Raw genomic sequence first — 18,904 nt, forward strand, 5'->3', positions numbered from 1 at the left:
TTCATCTGTCAATCTAAGCATTCTTACCTAAAGGCTACATAGTACTTCCTAGTCTGATGTTTGGAATTATTAGAGTGGTGTATAGCGGAAGTCAGGGGGGTGGGTTTGATTGGGAGGTGGGGGAGGGTTAGGGTGGAGGGTGGGGAAATATATATGTATAATTAATTTAGAAGATGGGATCAATGGGATATTATTACTTTAAGAGAAATCTATATTATGATTTATATATGCTCAATTAATTTAGAAGATGGGGTTAATGGGCTATTGTTATTTTAAGAGAAACTTGTATTATGATTGTTGGGAGGTGAAGGGGTACAATATCTGAATGAGAAATCTATTTTAAGACGGGGGGAGGGGAGGGGGTATAGTATTTGTATGTGATCTATATTATATGTTGGGGGGTCGGGGGGGGTAAAAAGGGAGAAAATCTGTTTGTATAAAACTTTTTCAATTAAAAAAAAAAGAAACTGCCACACAACCATCAGTAAAAAGCTCAAAAAAAAAACAACTTCTAAGGCTGCCCCCACCCACACAGACAGGAAAGACACCTGAATACAAACTGACAGCAAAGAGTATTCCTTACTAGCACTGCTGGTGTTACTTAGTTAGGGTAATGAAACATCTGCAAGAAAACAAGCAAGGTCAGAGAGCACCAAGGACTCCTCATTTCAACCCTATTCTCCTTTGTTGGTAAGAAAGTCAGGTAGGTCTCACAAGTGGGCTGATCTAGCAGGATTCGTCACGGTTTAACAATGCAAAGGAGAAGCAAATAAATATACTGCTCACACAATCGCTCTAGGCAGAAGAGTGAGGAAGTAGTTGTGGCAGGAAGGAGATAACCATAGTCTCTGTACCCTAACACCCTTCAATGGAGTGCCTGGGAATACGCAGGGCTAGCTGGGTAGCAGGACAAAGACCTAGCTGTTTCCACAATAAAAGAAGGGAAGCATTTAATTGCGTCTTTAAAGGTTGAGTTCCTCAAAGATATCATCGTGCACGGTGTGCAATGGGCTAAGAATGAAACTGTAGGCCAGCCTCTCCAAGGCATTGATACGTATTTATAGAAAGGATAACACTCATTGTATTAAATATATGTATATACATACAAATTTGAACTTTTAAAAAAGTAACCTTCTATAAAAGAGGTTGAACAATTTTAGAGCTAGCCATCCGTGCTAAAATTGTCACCTAACGCACCCAGGTTGTGACTGACTTGACCACAGTCTTCTTAGGCCAGCAGAGACGGACAGTGTGTACTTGCTAAGATCCAGGAAGAGCAAACCAAGCACCTTAGAACACAACAGTCAATTTTACCTCCAGAGCCAGCAGCTCTTGAATCGGGTGGTAGTGCAAAACACCTCCTCTCAGTAGTCTCGCAATGGAGTCGGACAACATTCGGGTCTCCGTCAAGGAGGAGAAGCTGACTTGGCATAATCCTGAGCGACAAGTAACAATAACCGGGGTGCATCTCCGTCTCCCCTGGTCTTTTGCTAAAAGTATTAATCCGGATGAATTCCTTTGCATGGCAAGCAATTGATTTAACATTTTACACAAGGAAATTCCAGGTAGGGAGCAGCTCTCCTCTCACCATTTAACCTAGGGGGCAGAACACCCAGGATGGATTAAGAAGACGGTTGCTGAATTGGGTCTCCCCTTTCCTGCCCACCCACTCTGAAAGTTATCGCAGGCAAACCACGCCTTCCCCTGGGCACTAAGCCATCCTCTACCCTTTTTTTTTTATTTTTCTCCAAAGCCTTGGAATGAAACAAAAGAGATTTCCAGGCCAAGCCTTTTTGTGGACAAGAGTAACAATCAACTAAAATAACTGGTGGAAGCAGTAGCCCTGCCCGAGAAGTAGCGCCAGATAATTCTAAAAGCATACGATTGGATGCTTTAAAGGCTCAATATTGTCCACACCTTATTTTCATTAAGTGCTTTCAGGAAAATATCCAAATGAGTTCTTTGGTATCACAGGATCCGTATTAACGACTGCATGGGAGAATAGTTTGTTCCAGCTGGAAGTTACAGGGTTAGAAATGAGTTCCAGAGGAGCCTGGAGGCTTCTCTCTTCTCAAGAATACTTTTTTTTTTCAATTTTTAAAACAGCCCTTTTGCTACCTGATGAAAAACCAGGGAAGTTTCCCTCCGGTTCAGTCAGGTCCTTAGCGCTGAAAGGGGCGTCTCACTTTTTTCCGCCGTTTCTGCTTCGAATCGCCTTTCTGGAAGCTACTGTCTACTTTTGAAGAAGAGGCAGGAGGTGTCGACACATTCCCAGGGGCTGGAGGCTGGGGGCTGGCGAAAAAGTTCCCGTTTGGCATCTGCCCGGGATTCCCTTGGAAGATGCGGTTGAAGAAGTCCTGTAGTTCTGCAGCAGAAGCTGGGCTACTGTCTGAAGCAGCTCTTTTTTTGGCGTGGGGTAGGGGAGGAAGGAAAGATGGAGAGAACAAATACATCATCAGATCCCGAACTGGGTTTCAGCAGAGATCTATGTTCGGCTTTATGCTAAACTATATAGTGGAAGGCAAGCTTCAGAATTTGCAACGATTCACCCCGGGAAGAAAAGGAATCTATTTTTGGAAGACCTTTATAAGTACTAAATTTTATTTATTTATTGAAGAAAATGTACGGTATATAGCCACCCAACTCACTCTCAATCCCATGGTTTTTCCTCATCTTCACAATTCTATCACACACAAGGCTATTCCACACTCTTACCAGCGTACTGGACTGCTTTAAGCCCCAGGAATATAAACTATGTAAACTTAGTTTCACTCTCTTATCAACTTATTGCTTTAAGTATAAAGGTCTCTAACGGAGAAAGTATAAAGAGACAAGGCAGGACTTCCTGTGGTGACGTCAGTGTGCTTGGAGTTGAGGAACGGGAGCTCTCCTGACCTCTAACTCTAACTCCTTCGTTTGGGCTCATTTTTGAGTGATGTGGATCCTGGAGGGACCAACAGATTAAGGGGGAAACTCTGAAGACGCTGGGGTGATAAGGCAAATCCTCCCAGCGGCAGGAGAAACCCACTAAACGGACAAGGAATCATCCTGCCACTTTGTCAGGACTGGAGCAATGGCGACCGCATAAGAAGGAAGCAAAGAGAGAAAGCAGTTGGAATCGAAAAGAGACAAGGCAGAATCTGGCCTCCGTAGTGAAAATTCTCCTGGTCTGACTCTCTTTAAAAAAGGAGAAAAAATGAGATCCAACAAGAAGGAAGTTACAAGCTGTTGTTAGTTTGGAATTAACAACCAATCAGGTGTAGGGCTGCACGCTTGTGTTTAATACAACTATTACTACAAGGCTAATTGTGGACTATTGATTTATGATACATATTCCATCTTTATTTTTTTAATAAACAACTCAAATTGGCAAACATATCTAATGTTCCTTCTTCCTCCTATTTTCTCCTCTCCCTGTGAGGTGGGCTGGGCTGAGGGAGACTGACTGGCCCAAAGTCATCCCCCAGCTGGCTTTCATGACTCCAGTTGGACTACAATTCATAATGTCTCAGATTCTAGCCTGATGCCTTAATCACTAGACCACTTGGCATGTGCCTGTACAAATGGGGGAAAAAAGATCAAACAGATCTCTCCAAACTCTTCAAACTGAATGGGATATATACTGTAAATCCCTAGATTTCAGTTCTCAATGAGAATCAAACATTTCTTAAGCAGAAACCAACAACATAATTCCATACTAACCTCTGGCGTCCTCCAGAGCCTCTTGATCCAAAAGAGATGTGATAGGGAACTCGGTGCGTATCTGGAGAGATTCCTACTCGCTGGCAACCAGCCCATTCTGCATATCAGAAGGGGGGGAAAAAATCAGCTATCAGTTCTGACCTAGATCTGCCTCACAAAACAGACAGGAATATCCTTACAAATCTCATTTTTCTTCCTAGACCAGAGGTCACCAACCAGTGGTCCGTGAGAAAATCTTGGTGGTCTGCAGCGCACCTGTGTGGAGGAGCTGCTCCAAGGATGACCAATGGGCCGATCTTGTGACTAGGGCTCTGAAATATGGGACCAGCCAGGCAGCTCATGGTGGGGCTGAACATCTCTGCCATAGAGGGAGGCATGTGAAACTTGCAACTTTGCAGGAGATGCAAAGTGCAAGGAGTAGCGCAGCCCTTGCCGGCCGGAATGAGGTAACGGTGCTGTTACGGCAAGCGAGGGTTGCGGCTCAGGTGGGCCGAAGCAATGGTGTCAGCAATCCACGGCTCTTTCTGCTGTGGCTTCCTGTCGGCTGAACCCGCCACTGGCTGGCAATTTCTCAAAAGACTTCAGTTGCCTATGTTCTGTTAGTGGGATCAAAATATTTTTGGGGTGGGCTGGGAAACAGAAAAACAGTTGTGGAATTAAGTTCATCGGGAAATAAAAGCTTGAGTCCTCAGCGTCTCCAGTTCACCTCACTTCTCCAGCTGCTCACACTCTTTAGTGCCATGATGGTGAACCTATAGTCCATGTGCCACAGGTGGCATGCGGAGCCATTTCTTACGACATGGGAGGTGTTACCCTGTCAGCTCCAGTGTGCATGTGCATGCTGGCCAGCTGATTTTGGCATTCATTTTCAGCCGTTTTTCCTTTCCTGAACTTCCGGTTTCTGCATTGGGCTGTTTTTTTGCCCTCCAGAGGCTTCAGGGAAGCCTCCTGAGGGAGAAAAACGGCCCAATGCGCAAACCGGAAGTCAGAAAATGGGTTTCGGGGGCGGGGGGGGGGGAGGCCGTTTTCACCCTCCCCAGGCTGCTACAAAACCTTTGGAGCCTGGGAAAGGCGAAAAATAGGTCCACCATGCCATTGCGCCCCAAAAGCGGTGTGTGTGTGTGTTGTGCGCTCATGCGCAGGGGGAAGATGCATAGAATTATGGGTGGGGCATGTGCACGCACGCCCCCCCCCACTCCCCCTGCTTTCGGCACACGATGGCAAAAAAGTTTGGCCATCACTGCTTTAGTATAACTCTTGTTTCCCTGCAATCTTCTCTCATCTCCCAGGTAACCACAGTTGTTCCCTTTCCTTCTCCTCTCAATAATACTCTCCTACTAAGGTTCACTTCACTTCTTTGAAAGCTTCCATGCTGGTGGCCATCACTACCTCTTTGGAAGCCAGGTTCATTGGTTAAAACTAGCCCTGAGCTGAAATATAGCACGATGTACCTTTGAGTGTAATTGCACCATTGATTTGTATGAAGGCACAAAGATACTTGGTTAATTTCCCAATGTCAATAACATCACATTTGCTTTTTCCATAGCAGCCACATATAGGTTTCATATTTTTATCAAGCTATTATAACCCAACTTCCCTTTACTGATCAGTAATTCCTCCCCCTCAGCTGCCACCTGCCTGAAAGTTTTCACACCACAATATTTGTTTTTTATTGGGTCAAGATGTCCTTCATCGGCCTAATCTCTCTCTCACGGACTCCCTCTCCCCTTCCCAAAGAAGCCTCTCTTTAAGATTTCGTTGTGTCCTGTTTAAAGCTGAGCAGAAAGCAACACTCTTTAAGATGCTTTATGCATTCGATCTGAACTTTATATTATATATAGTATATTTAAGCCTGTTTCATATCTGAAACAAAAGTTGAAACACATTTTTTGTATAAGCAGACATTTCTGCTAGGCTAAGTTCCCTAACAGACACTATTCTCCTCTCTCATCGCTCTGTAATCCTTTATTGGATCACCACTGCCAGACACATGGATGTGGTTACTGGAAAAAAACACATACACTATATTGCCAAAAGTATTCGCTCACAACTGCTTCTGATTGTGTCAATGGGTGAGCGAAAACTTTTGGCAATATAGTGTATATACACACACTGCACAAATGTGGAGTCACCCTAATTGACTCTGCTCTGTGAGTATATGTATTCACACACATACATACAACACCCTAGACAAAATAAGAACCAGAGCCTCATTGAATTTCAACTTTGTGCTACCACTTTCCATTCAATTCAATTACCTGTAATGTCATAAACCTTCCCATCCATCATGGCAAAGTATGTGATCTTCAATCCCAGCATGCTGGATTCTGCCCAGAAGTCCCCTTCCTCAGCTGCATGAAATTTACTACATTCTGCACAGTATCGGCCATCCAAGGGGTCACGATCCATCTCAAACCTCCTGCAGCAAAGAACTTCAGAGGTTAGAAAGCACCAAGCATGTTCATTATATTACAGCCTCCGGTGGTTTCCAGTGTGCCTGTGTGTGTTTGTGTGCGTGCGTGCGCGCATGCATGCACACGCACGAACACACATTTCATTTCAGCAGAAATGCAAATAACAGAATAAGAGAGTTGCAAGGGATCTTGGAGATCTTCTAGTCCAGTGGTTCTCAACCTGTGGGTCGCGACCCCTTTGGGGGGGTCGAACGACCCTTTCACAGGGGTCGCCTAAGACCATCGGAAAACACATATTTTCGATGGTCTTAGGAACCAAGACACCAATTTTATTGTTGGGGGTCACCACAACATGAGGAACTGTATTAAAGGGTCGCGGCATTGGGAAGGTTGAGAACCACTGGTCTAGTCCTGCTTACAGACCATGTACCATTTCAGACAAATGGTTGTCCAAATAACTTCTAGGCATGGATCGTAAAGAAAACATTTTATGCTCCATTTATAAACACTGAAGCTTTTCCAAACCAAATATTTTAGAAATGGATGAAGGACCAATAGAAAATGAAAATATGGCAACTGAATCCTGTGGGCAACAAAATTAGTAAGTAGTTGAGGTATAACCGAACACTTGTAGTGTATCACAGTTTGGGTACTGACAATCAAGCATTTTCACATTTTGAACTTACAGTATATATTCGTCTAGCTATGAATCTATATACTATCATAAATACATTAGAAACGTCTGCCCATTAACTTATCCAGCTAGTGTCTGTATTTTTTTTTAAATAAGCAAAGGAAAGTTTAAGGGCTCGGGATATTAGATTCTTTGCTTGCAGAGGAATCTTTTGTGTGAAGCAGGGATTCTGGTGTTCTCCAAAACCTTTAGTCCCTTGACTGTGGGGATATTGCAACAGTTGTAAGTGTGAGAACAGTTGCAAGTCACTTTTTTCAGTGCCCTTGTAATGTTGAATTGTCACTCAATAAATGGTTGTAAGTTAAGAACTATCTATATCTCTCTGTCTTTGAGAGTCTTTGACACCTCAACTAAAAGCTAGACCAGTGATGGCGACACCCATAATGCAAAGCCCCCCCCCCGCAGGGCCGGACCCGCACATATGTGCGCACGACTGCATTGCACTACCCCCGCCCCCTGCGCAACCCTTGTTTTGGTGCTAGCAGGCCTCCTTTAAGCCTCCTGGGACCCAAAACAGGGCATGGGAGGAGCGCCGAATCCCCCCCATCTCCACGCATGCAAGTGTGACCCCCCCTCCCATGCATGCACGTGTGTCTCCCAGCAGACCCAAAGATCAGCTGGCTGGCGGGAGGCGCATGCGCAGTGGAGCTGACTGGGTGATGGCTCGCGTGTCTGCAGAGATGGCTCCATGTGCCACCTGTGGCACGCGTGCCATAGGCTCGCCATCACGGAGCTAAACTGTTGATTTAGGCTAGCTCAAGAAAAAAATATTCTACGCTACTCTCCAAAGGCCTTCAAGGGAAATAGAAACCTTGGTGTTGCCACTCCCCTCAGAAGGAACCAGGCTTGATTGTAGTTCCCCCCGTACCGAGATTAGAGAAATGAACGGAGACGCTGCAAAGTCAGGATCCTGCTGCTTGGGTAGCCTGGCTGACATCCGGTTGCACCAGTGGAGAGATAATGACAGCTGGCCACTTACTTGTGCTTCCCTTGGCATTTGTTACACTTCATTGTGTTCATGACTTCCTTCAGATCATCCTGAAGTTTGGAAAGGAAATCATTCATGGACTTCGTCAGCTCTGTCTCTGCCATGCGCTTTCTGAAAGAAAAGCAAGTGAGTTTAAAAGGGAGCATCAATACAATACAATACAATAGCAGAGTTGGAAGGGTGCTTAGAGGTCTTCTAGTCCAACCCCCTGCCTAGGCAGGAAACCCTATACCGTTTCAGACAAAAGCATGAGTTACATAAAGCTTGACTACGGTTGTAGCAGTGTGCCCATGTACTGGAAATCCATGTCAACATACACAGGGAGCCCCCAGGTTACACAAGCCCTGATTTACATTAGCCTGACCTCAAGCAAGGAGTCCCAAAACGACAGGATTTTTTTCTGTGCAGGCATGCACTACACATTTGGATGTGGACAAAGAGGGACTTATCCCAGAGTTCCTGAACAGAACCCCTGTATGACCTAGAGATGGCCAAGAGTAATATCCAAATAGCCCTTGGCTGACCTTCATGTAATTATCCCTTGGCCTGGAGACCACCAGGGAGCACCAGGAGTATAAGCTAAACTGGAAAACTGAAGAAAAAAACATGGATAGCAATGGCACACCACTTCTGTACTTGGACTATGAAAACTACACGGTGTCTCTATGCTCACAAGTAATCAAGCTTAACTTGAAGGAATCTTCAGCTTATGATTAGCTTCAAGCTGTTGGAGACAAAGGTCCTCCAGTTACGGTTGATTAGAATGATTTTGCTGTTACAGAAATGGTTTGAAAGGTTGAGAAGTGCAGAACAAAAGTTTTAAGTATTTTTTTTCCTGTATTCTATTGCACCAAAGAAAGTGGGAAGTCAGGACTTTTTTCTTGGCCTTGGCACTTCTCTTTTTATCCTTCTTAGCTTTCTGACTTCTGTTTCATGTTGTATTTTTATCTTATAATAAACTTTAATTAAAAGATTTTAAAAATCACCTCCCAAGGAAAGTATTTTTTTTAAAAAAAAAGAAAAAGTCAGGCTGAAAACTGAAGTAATTTAGTAATTCTGAGAGTCAGGGCAGAATATTATCTAGTATCTGTTCTCTGAATTTGTTATCTCTTATCTCCTGGGTTTTCTTTCCTAGAAGGCCTTTAACCAAAGAAGATAATTTGGATGCTATGATTTCTAGTACCTTATTATCATTTCTATAATATTTTTCTTCTATGATTCAGATACTTATTATTCAGGGAATGATCAGACTTTTTTTGGGGGGGGGGGGGAATAAGAGAATAGCCATTACCAAAATCTTCTTTTTACATCAAATTGAAATGAGTTCAAATATAGAAGTAAAACAAGGACCAGTGAACAAGACAAGCTCTGCTTGTTCAATCCTCATGTCGCCTAGTCAATTTTATTGTTGTTGCAACGGAAAGGAGGGAGGATGAGGAGGGAAAGGAAGAAAGGCAGAGGAAGCAAGGGAAGGAAAGTAAGAGTAGGAGAGAGGATAAAGAAGGCGGAGAAGGGAGGAGGAGTGGGGGAAAGAGAGCGGAAGAAGAAAAGAGGAAGGAGAGAAGGAAAGAAGGCAGAGAAGGGAGGTTGAGAAGACAGTTGTTGCAAAATAAGATGGAGGTACGGGGTGGCAAGAAAGCGACCTTTGTATTTTATAACCTTTTATATTTATAAGAAGATAGTGATAAATGTTAATAGTATTTATAAGAATGTATATTTGTGAATGTATTTGAAAGGAAAAAATAAAAAACTTTATACACATTTTTTTAAATTGTTGTTGCTTTTGAAATAATAATTTCAGCGTTTCCGCGTTTCCATTGCAGACAAAAACAAAATTTAAAAAACCCTCAGGGAAGTAATGAAAAGCATCCAGCAAGTTTCAAGAAGTGTTGCTACCTGACAACATTGATGCTCACGTTTTCAGATTTATTCTCTGTCCCCTTAAATAGAGGAATCTCTTTGAAAACTGGCCTGTCCACATTGTCCCAGTCCGGGGATCAAACTTCACATAGCTATGTGGTTCTGACTGGGAGTGAAGGAAGCCCAAATGGGTTTTGGTTGACTCACATTTCATACTCCTTCCGCTTCTCTGGATTGCTGACAATATCCCAGGCTGCCCGCAGTACCTTGAATGCCTCCTCTGCCTGAGGGTGCTCATTCTTGTCCGGGTGAACCTGTGTGACACCCCATCCCAAAGCCCCAAAGAAGTTAGGCTTCTAAAAACATTTGAGACAAACATATGCTACCTATATATTGCCCATAATCCTAACAGTCATCCTGCAAAGTAAAGCCAGCACTCTCACTCCTATGTGACACAGGGACCACAAAGCCAAAACAAAGCAAGCAGGGTTTATTTACAGATCATTCCTTGTACAGGCAACATTTCTGTTCAGAAGTTCAGAAGTAGAAAGGTTCTTTGTCAATTGAGCGCTTTCCTTGTAACAAACCAGTTACAAAAAAAGACAGCTTTTGGGTGGGGGTGGGGTCAAAAGCAGTTTTTCGGATGGGGATGGGAGAGATTAGCAAACTCCAGAAGCAGCATCTGCAATCTTCCTTGATGTAGTATAGCAGCTCATTTATCCTTCTCTTTCCTCATGCCGGGAAAGATGGAGAAAAACAAAAATGGGATTTTTATTCAATACACCTTGAAAATTTAGGGCTGGAATTTTACAAGCCGAGAAATGAACTGCAATCCTCAGACAGGTGGATAAGATAAGTTGAACTAAGTTTCCACACATCCTGTTCCCTTGATAGCCAAGAAGGGTAAACAAGGAGAAAAAAATATTTGTCTCAGTTATTTTGATCAACCTTGCTGCTATAGATTATTGTATTTGTCGATTCCTTTACTTGTTGAAATTAACAAAGGTGTGTCCCAGAGGTGGGATTCAGCAGGTTCTGACCAGTTCTGGAGAACCGGTAGCGGAAATTTTGAGTAGTTCGGAGAACCAGTAAATACCACCTCTGACTGGCCCTGTTCCCATCTATTCTCTGCCTCCTGAGTCCCAGCTGATTGGGAGGAAATGGGGATTTTGCAGTAGCCTTCCCCTGTCACACCTACCAAGCCATGCCCACAGAACCGGTAGTAAAAAAAAATGAATCCCATCACTGGTTTGTCCCCTCAAGTAGTACAATAATTATACAGTAAGTCAATATGCAGGTGATAAGTGAAGTTTAATCAATTGTACTATGAAAGACTGCATGATATTCCAGACCTCTTCCCCACCACCCTGAAACTGCTGGACCATGTCAACCAGACAAGAAAGGAGCTCTCTCCTACTACTGTCTTTAACAATCCCCACCAATATTCTCAATCCTTGGAGGAGGAAGAGCTGAATTCTTGTCATGGTATTGCTACGGTAATACAAGGAGGGGGGGGGGGAGGAATACCACCTCTTTTAAACAGAAGCTCTCTTATGAAAAAACACACACATGTTCCAATCACGAGTCAACCTTTTTGGTTCAAAAAACGTGCTCACCAGTACTGCCAAGTGCCGATAGGCTCTCTTCAATTCCACATCGGAAGCTGTGGCGTCCAAGCCCAACACCTGAAAAGGATTGAGCTCTTCTTCAGGGATATGTGCCATCGCCAGCAAACGTGCCACCTCTTCGCCAGGCTGGAACGGTCCGGATCCACCAGGAGAGTCGTTCTGAGCAGTGCTCCCTGACTGGGTGGTCCTTAATCCTTTGGGCATCCAAGGGACAGTGTGCCACTTCAGCAGCAGACTTGCCATCCATTTGCAAAGCCTGCATTCTCTGAAGAGGACCCCAATTTGAGGGAAATCAATCGTTGAGAGAAGCCAGGCTCCATAGCTAGTATGAGTCATTCTACTCAGAATATTGAGTAGGACTGACTTGGAAACCTTCCAGCAGAGTCGTATACTACCCAGGAGAAGCATAAGCACCAGGAAGAGAATAGCACAGAGCATCTTAAGCAGGCGGTAAGTTAATGACAGCCATGAGGTTAGCTGTCGGGTCAATTTTCGACACCCTATCCTTCCACGTTGGATCCAAGCCTGCATGTCAGTTTGAATGGTGTTTAAATCATGAAGGCTGAAAAAGCAGCAAGAGTACAGCATCTTCCCACCAGCTTCCACCCCTTCACCACACCGGTGAGTGACTTGTACAATTACACTGATGAACAGTCTGAAGCAAGAAACGCAAAATGAGGCCAGACCTTCCAGATGCTTCAGCAACTCAGCTTGCACATGATGGTGCCCACCATCACTCCTCTTCCTAGTCTGTCTGTGTTTCCCCCCAGAGGGTACAAAATGACCATCTCCTTTGTCTTTAGGAGTGGAGCGTTGTCTTTGTTGCCGGGCAACTTTTCTTCCGCCAGGAGCCCGTGTGCAATCAGGGATTTCTTCCTTGGTTTTTGTAGCCAGGCCATCTTCAACGTCTACTTCTTGGCCTAACAGCAGCGTAGACGGGTCCTTCTCCTTGAATCCTGAATGCCAGTGCTGACAACTGAAGCCGCATAAGTCATTCCCTTCCTCCGAATAAGCTGCAGAGAGATCAGTCATCTCTTTCGGACAGTTACAGGAGCCAGTTTCATTACTGGGGGTTTTATAGTCAGTAAAGTGCAAGCTGCCATTATCGCGATCGCAACTGCCATTCCAAAGCATTTTTGTCTCCATCGCACCTTTCTCCCAACTTCAAAACCTCAGCCTTCCGAAGACTCAAGAGCTCTTCTCAGCCAGGAGATGCTTTGACACAGCAACACTTTTTTGAAGTGGACATTTTGCTTCCTGCATCCTGCATCACAAAGGCTGCAAGGGCTCAGAACAGTCTTGCCCAAATCAGAAAACTCTAGCTGGGGTTCACACAAAGCTCCGGTCCCAGGCCTGAGGTGTTTCATGGTGTTTTTTTCGGTTCCGGAATCACTGGGGCTTCGATGAAGGTGAAGCTATAGCCATCTTGTAGCCATCCTGCAAAGATAACCCGAGAGAGGGAAGGGGGAACAGATTGTACCTGAAATACAACAGACCGTTTGCCCAAACTGCTGCAAGGCTGTTTCATTCTCAACTCTTCATATCGATCACGGAAACAGAACCCCGAGACCTACTTTCAGGGATGGAAAGTGGGGAAAGGAAACAAGTGGAAAGCTGCTGCTCCATGCTGGGGTGGCGGGGGAGAAGAAGCGGGGGGGAGGGTGGACGGGGATCTCCCAACCGGGGCCGCAAGAGCCGCCACAGAAAGAAGGCCAGAGGGGAAGTTACCTGGTCCTGTTACCTAGCAACCAGAAGGCGGGGGGGGGTCCTGCCGCCGCCACTCCTCTTCCTCTATCTGACTGCCCCCTCACTCCCTCTCGGGCAAGCCTCCGCTTCCGCCTTCCGCCCGCCTGACCAAACGCCGCCCTCCACTTTCCACTTCCGGGTCAAGGGAAGCCTTCTGAGTGACGCGGTTGGCACGTCACGGCGGGTCGGGGCTGCTGCGAATCCGCTTTTTTTTAAAAAAATTCCGTCCTTTTTCACCCCCACCCCACCCCACCTTCGCGCGCGCGCTCGACTCTTCGCGCGCGCGGTTCTCCCTCTCGCGCGCTCGAAGACAAGCGCTGTTTACAGCAGGCAGGTGACGGGCTCTTCTTTCCCTCCTGGAAGATTACCTAGCTGGCTTAACGTTTGCCTTTATCCTCCTCGATCGGTGCATGGAGTAGGATAATGGGAGCTATTAGCCCTGGAAGAAATCGGGCGGGAGGAAGCAGCCGTGGGGATAAGACTTGTCGGAAAGTCTACTTTGCGTCGCTTTGGTCCTAACTCTGCACCGAGGGGGTTGAGCAGCGGGGTAACACACGCCGTCCCTTCGAATCGAGCTCGACTCGGGCAATTTCGCGATCCCAATAAAGGAGAATATTTCTAGTGCAGGGTTGAATTGTGGGGTCCTTGGTGCTCTCTGACCTTGCTTGTTTTCTTGCAGACGTTTCTTCACCCAACTAGGTAACATCATCAGTGCTTCGTGATCGCCTCCATATGGCTTGCTTGGCAGCCGTACAGAACTGGTTTGCTATTACCTTCCTGGAAATTTGTCTGGATTTCGATCTCAGAAAGAGAAATGTGTTTTCTGCTGTCAAAGGGTCAGAGATGCAGACATAAAAACCTTCGGGTGATAACGAATGCATTACTGTACTCCTCTTGAAAAAGAGTTCTTAGGTTAAGATTTCAATGTTTGTAAGACCATGGTAGAAATAGATACCTTTACAAATGGCTTCATGTGGAAAGGAGGCCCTGACGGTGGAAAATGGAAATTCCACTTTGGTAAACGAAGGTGAAGTATCTTGTAATTAAACCTGCCAATATCTAAGGTAATTAATCCATCATTACTTGCAAGATTGTTTTGTGTAGGTAAAGAATCACAAAATTCAAACGTTTTGAAACTCAAAGGTTTCCAAGTTAAGGATATTCATAGACGAGAATTAGAAATTAAGGATGCAGCATTTTTAAATCTTAAAAGACTCCTCATAACATAGCACTTTGATGTAATCTTTGAACTATAGGTTGAATTTATATTTGTAGTTAAAATGAGCAATCCCAACTCCATTTTTTGCTGCCCAATCTGATGAAAATCATCTTCAACTGCAGAGATTACCCTTATTCTGTAGTAGTGGAATGGAGGCAAGCTTGAAAGCATTCCCACAGAAATATATGTTTTAGCTTAGTTTTTATTTAACAACTATGAAATTTGGTGAGATCATCAATACAAGATTAAGTATTAAGGAAGAGCAGAGGGTAAATATTAATAGTCCCAATGCTAATATGGTAAGAAACAAAAAAAATTGATGTCAGAGCAATCATGTCGAGACTGAACACTGACATTGTGGGAAACTAAACAGAAATGGGCTGGGGTGAATCACTTTACATTTTTAAATGAACAACAGATTGAGGACAAGAAAATTATTGGAGAAATGAAATGGCTATCATTATTATCAGATAGATATGACCTGAGTGATATTCAGTTATACAGTGAAGATAAAGAAGAACTTCATGTTCTGACTGAAATTCATGACATTTTGCTTCAAAGATAGGAGGAAACAGGAAACACATATTAAGCATCAATTTCAATTTATTTATTAGATTTTTATCCCTTTATTATTATTTATAAATAACTCAAGGCAGCAAACATACAGTACCTAACATCCTTTCCTCCTATTTTCCCCACAACAATAACCTTATGAGGTTTGGGCTGAGAGAGAATAAGTGATCCAAGGTCATCTAGGCACATACATTAATGTACCTTTTATTGTATAATTCCTAAATCCAGTACATTCAGAATAGCCTAACTGGTTTTTCTCAAATGTCTAAAGCATTTTTCCTATTGCTAATTACCATTAAAACACCTTTAATTGATTCATTTTTTGCAGGACTCCAGTTGAGAGAGACAATGATAATTGAAGTCTTCTTGAATCATTTCTCAGTGGCTGCTTGAGGCTTTGACCAGTAGATACCTCACAGGGCAGGTTCTTTTCCTATTAAAAGTTGTCTCCAGACTAAGGCACACAAGCATAATTCTAATGGAATATCCAAGCAGCTGGGGACATTCTTTGGATTCTTGCCCAGAGGTTTGCTACCGATTGAAAAGGTTTAGGGCAGTGATGGCGAACCTTTTTTGGCTCGCGTGCCACAAGTGGGGGGAGCGCAGGGGAGTCGTGTGCGGACATGCCGCACCCATAATGCAATGCGCTTCCCCCCCAGTGCGCATGCGCGCACTACAGGCGCTCCCCCCTATTTTTACATGCTTTTTTCGCCCTCCCCAGGCTACAGAGGCTTTGTAGGAGCCTGGGGAGGGCAAAAGAGCCTCCCCCGTCCCCCCAGAGGCTCTCCAGAGACTTCAGGGACTGTCCGGAGGCTTCCCTGAAGCCTTCAGAACGCTTAAAACGACTCTCCGAGCAAACCGGAAGTGACTTCCGGTTTGCTCAGAGGGTCATTTTAAGTATTCCAAAGGCTTCAGGGACCGTCCGGAGGCTTCCTTGACACCTTCGGAGCGCTCAAAACGATCCTCCGAGCAAACCAGAAGTGACTTCCGGTTTGCTCGGAGAGTCGTTTTAAGCGTTCTGAAGGCTTCAGGGAAGCCTCCGGATGGTCCCTGAAGTCTCCGGAGAGCCTCTGGGGGGACGGGGGAGGCTCTTTTTGCCATCTTTTTATGTGATGAGTGAAGTCCTATAAAGCCTCTGGAGCCTGGGGAGGGCAAAAAATGGCTTTAAAAAAGGATTAACTCAGCTGGCCAGCGCGGGCATGCGCGCTGGCCAGCTGACAGGGCAGCACCTCGCGTGCTCTGACAAATGGCTCCGCGTGCCACCTGTGGCACGCGTGCCATAGGTTCGCCATCACTGGTTTAGGGGGTTCTAATTTGGGTTGGTTTTGAATTAACCCAAGTCTTAAAAAGACAAAAAGTTGCTTAAGAGGAAACATCATATTCCAAGCTGCAAATGCTAAAATAAAGGCCTTCAGACCAATTTCCAGTTTTCACCAGCAGAGGACAACTCATGCCTTTTAATTCCCCTTCAGTTCATATCCAAGAGAGGCAACAGTTGGTAGAGGGGCATTATTGCAAAGAAAATTAGTGTGGGCATGTTCTGGCTTGATCTGTTGGCATCTGGAGAATGAGTTGTTTTTCAGGGCCAATGGTATGTCCTGTAATTTGAGGAAGTGTAAACTCCCTGGGAATGTACAGTCAAAGATTTGGGAGTCTACCAAAGCAAATGAGAAATACGGCTGCTTGTGATGAGTGAGGCATAACATTTTGGACACACATTTTGCCTCTGGCTACTCTACCTGGAAGTTCCTGAGGGAACTTCATTCAATTCTGCCAGACAGGTTTCCTCAATCCTTCATTCTGGATGTAGCTGAATCATGGATACAGCTGGATTAATCATTACACTGAATATACAATACTCTTCAATATGCACATTATTTAAAGGGTAAGCAGTGAATATACAATTCAGTGCTTACCCTTTAAATAATGTGCATATTGAAGAGTATATCAAACAGTTGTTTTAGAATTTTCCACAACTTGGAAAAAACAGGATTTCCTAGCTGACCCATAATTCTGCAAATGCATCAATTTTAGGACAGATTTTCTCAGTTTGGGACATTGCAGATTGTAGACTATAATTCCCATCTCTTCTCAGTCAGTATAATTCTTCAGGATGGGAATGAGAGAAATTATAGTTCAACATCTTTGAAGACCATTAGGTTTGGAGGGGGGGGGGGAAATGCTTTACTGAACCAGAAATTAAAAATTACACACATTACACAAAACATCTTTTTTTTCCTTTCAGTTTCTTATGCACTGACAAATGAAGGCAAATATACATGTCCCATGTGCTGCAATAAACATTGATAAAAATACTTTTCTTATCATCGTAAGAGTTGTTGAACTGTTCAGTCTTATACATGCTCAGAGGTAAAGCTATCTGAGTTCAGTTGGCACATCATAATTTCAATCGAGATATTTTTACAATTTAGATATAATTTAAAAATCCAAAGCTGGCCCTTGAGTCTAAGGCAGGTCTCTAAATGCAGCACCACCAACTCTTCATAGCTATTCTTAGAGCTTTTCAACTTACTCCATTGGATGCTCAAGGAGCAGGACTAGTCACAGGGACATAGTATACAAGGATCGGGAAAATCTCCCAAGCACTCAGAGATTTGGATAGAGATTTACTACACTGTAGAGCTCACAGCCATAGTTTAGCCATAAAGATGTCACACTATATCTGTCTTTGCCTGGGCTTCTAGTCTATGGCTAAAAGATCCATAATCATAATACATTCAGATAAGACAAACAAACTGGTCAATGCCACCACCTTCTTGGCTAGCCTAGATTGTATTCACCTCTAAGGTAGAGGCATGGTGGCCAACTCTGGATGAAGACATGGAACAAATTTAATAAACTAGACAAAAGCCAACTTTTAACACATCTTAGAATTGTTGTTGCCTATTGGTAGAACATTAGATATGTTTCAGTGTATTGTATATTCAGAACATTTGCTGTGTTGCTGTACAGCCTCCACAAATTTGATAGAGAATATTGATAATCTTTAAAAAGGCCTAAAACATCAACATGTTATAGCAGCTTGTTGGCAATTTCTACAAACTGTGCACTTTGTATGTCACAAGGTCATCCAAGAAGACATACCCAACATCAGATTAAGTGGAGATAAATAATGACATTCACAAGTTTAACTTTAGGGACTGGTCTGTGACCCAATGGAGGGTTCTAAATTGTTTATTTGAAGTCAAATTTAATCAATGCAATTAAAATTGGGAGGGCAGAAGACATCAAGCTAAGCCGCTTATTATTTTTGTTCCTGTTGCACTCAAAGCAAATCTTTAGAAGACAATGGAACACCTCAGACGGGATGGAGAAGAGACCTCGGAACTTGCCATACCACTTCAATCCCAGTCTGAGGGAATTCTCACCCCTACTCACAAATGGAGAAGACACAAACAACTGTCTAAGTTTCTGAATGAGCAAGAAGATAATTAAATTTATCCACTTACTGATCCATATCAGACAAATGGAAGCCAAAGTCTGTCTTACAAGAGTAGGCCAACAACACTTGCCTCCACCTTCACACTTCTCTCTAGCCCTGCAGATTGGTCAAATACTTAATAGTCCTGAAAGCTATAAATCACCTCTTAAGTATCTGCGCGACTGAATGGCGGCATCAGTTTTCACACTATGCTTTTTCATTCTCAAGAAGTACACAGACTGGGACACCATCCTGGATTCTAAATAATGCATTGCCACATCAATTATTACGGGTTCCAAGTAGAAGCCCTGAGATCCTTCATAAAATGCATTCAGAAAGAGGACACTCTGATCTTGTTGGACTTACAAAACTATCTTCACGTCGCATTTGATATAACACACGGGGAATTCTTAAGATTCAAACCGTGGTGCCTATTACCAGGACAAGGCTCTTTCATATGGTCTGTCACCACCACCTAGTCCTAGAGAATTCATAAAAGCGATTATGACCACCATAGCCCATCTCACATTCCTGGGAATACATGTGTAGCCCTGTTTGGATGACCTTTTTATCTAATGCCCATTGAACAAAGGAAGGATATATGGATCGCAGTGTAGAACCTCAGGGATCTAGAGTTC

At 43.9% G+C, this 18,904-nt stretch overlaps 1 protein-coding gene across 2 annotated transcripts; it reads right to left on the bottom strand.

The window, feature by feature from the left end:
* Positions 1 to 1,038: 1,038 nt before the first annotated feature.
* Positions 1,039 to 13,169, bottom strand: DNAJC14 (DnaJ heat shock protein family (Hsp40) member C14). Of its 2 annotated transcripts, none has more exons than XM_081937100.1 (7): positions 13,015 to 13,169; positions 11,275 to 12,723; positions 9,866 to 9,972; positions 7,790 to 7,909; positions 5,961 to 6,121; positions 3,703 to 3,799; positions 1,039 to 2,400 (listed from the first exon to the last, which is right to left on the bottom strand). In XM_081937100.1, exons 2-7 carry the CDS (start codon positions 12,430 to 12,432, stop codon positions 2,163 to 2,165), a joined length of 1,881 nt encoding a protein of 626 aa, XP_081793226.1. In that variant the 5' UTR covers positions 12,433 to 12,723; positions 13,015 to 13,169; the 3' UTR covers positions 1,039 to 2,162. The 2 variants fall into 2 exon arrangements, with proteins under 2 accessions (XP_081793226.1, XP_081793227.1); XM_081937101.1 differs by having other exon boundaries at positions 13,028 to 13,158.
* Between the last annotated feature and the right edge of the window lie 5,735 nt (positions 13,170 to 18,904).

Source organism: Natrix helvetica (assembly GCF_964273705.1).
Source record: "Natrix helvetica genome assembly, chromosome: 1".
NCBI lineage: Eukaryota > Metazoa > Chordata > Lepidosauria > Squamata > Natricidae > Natrix > Natrix helvetica.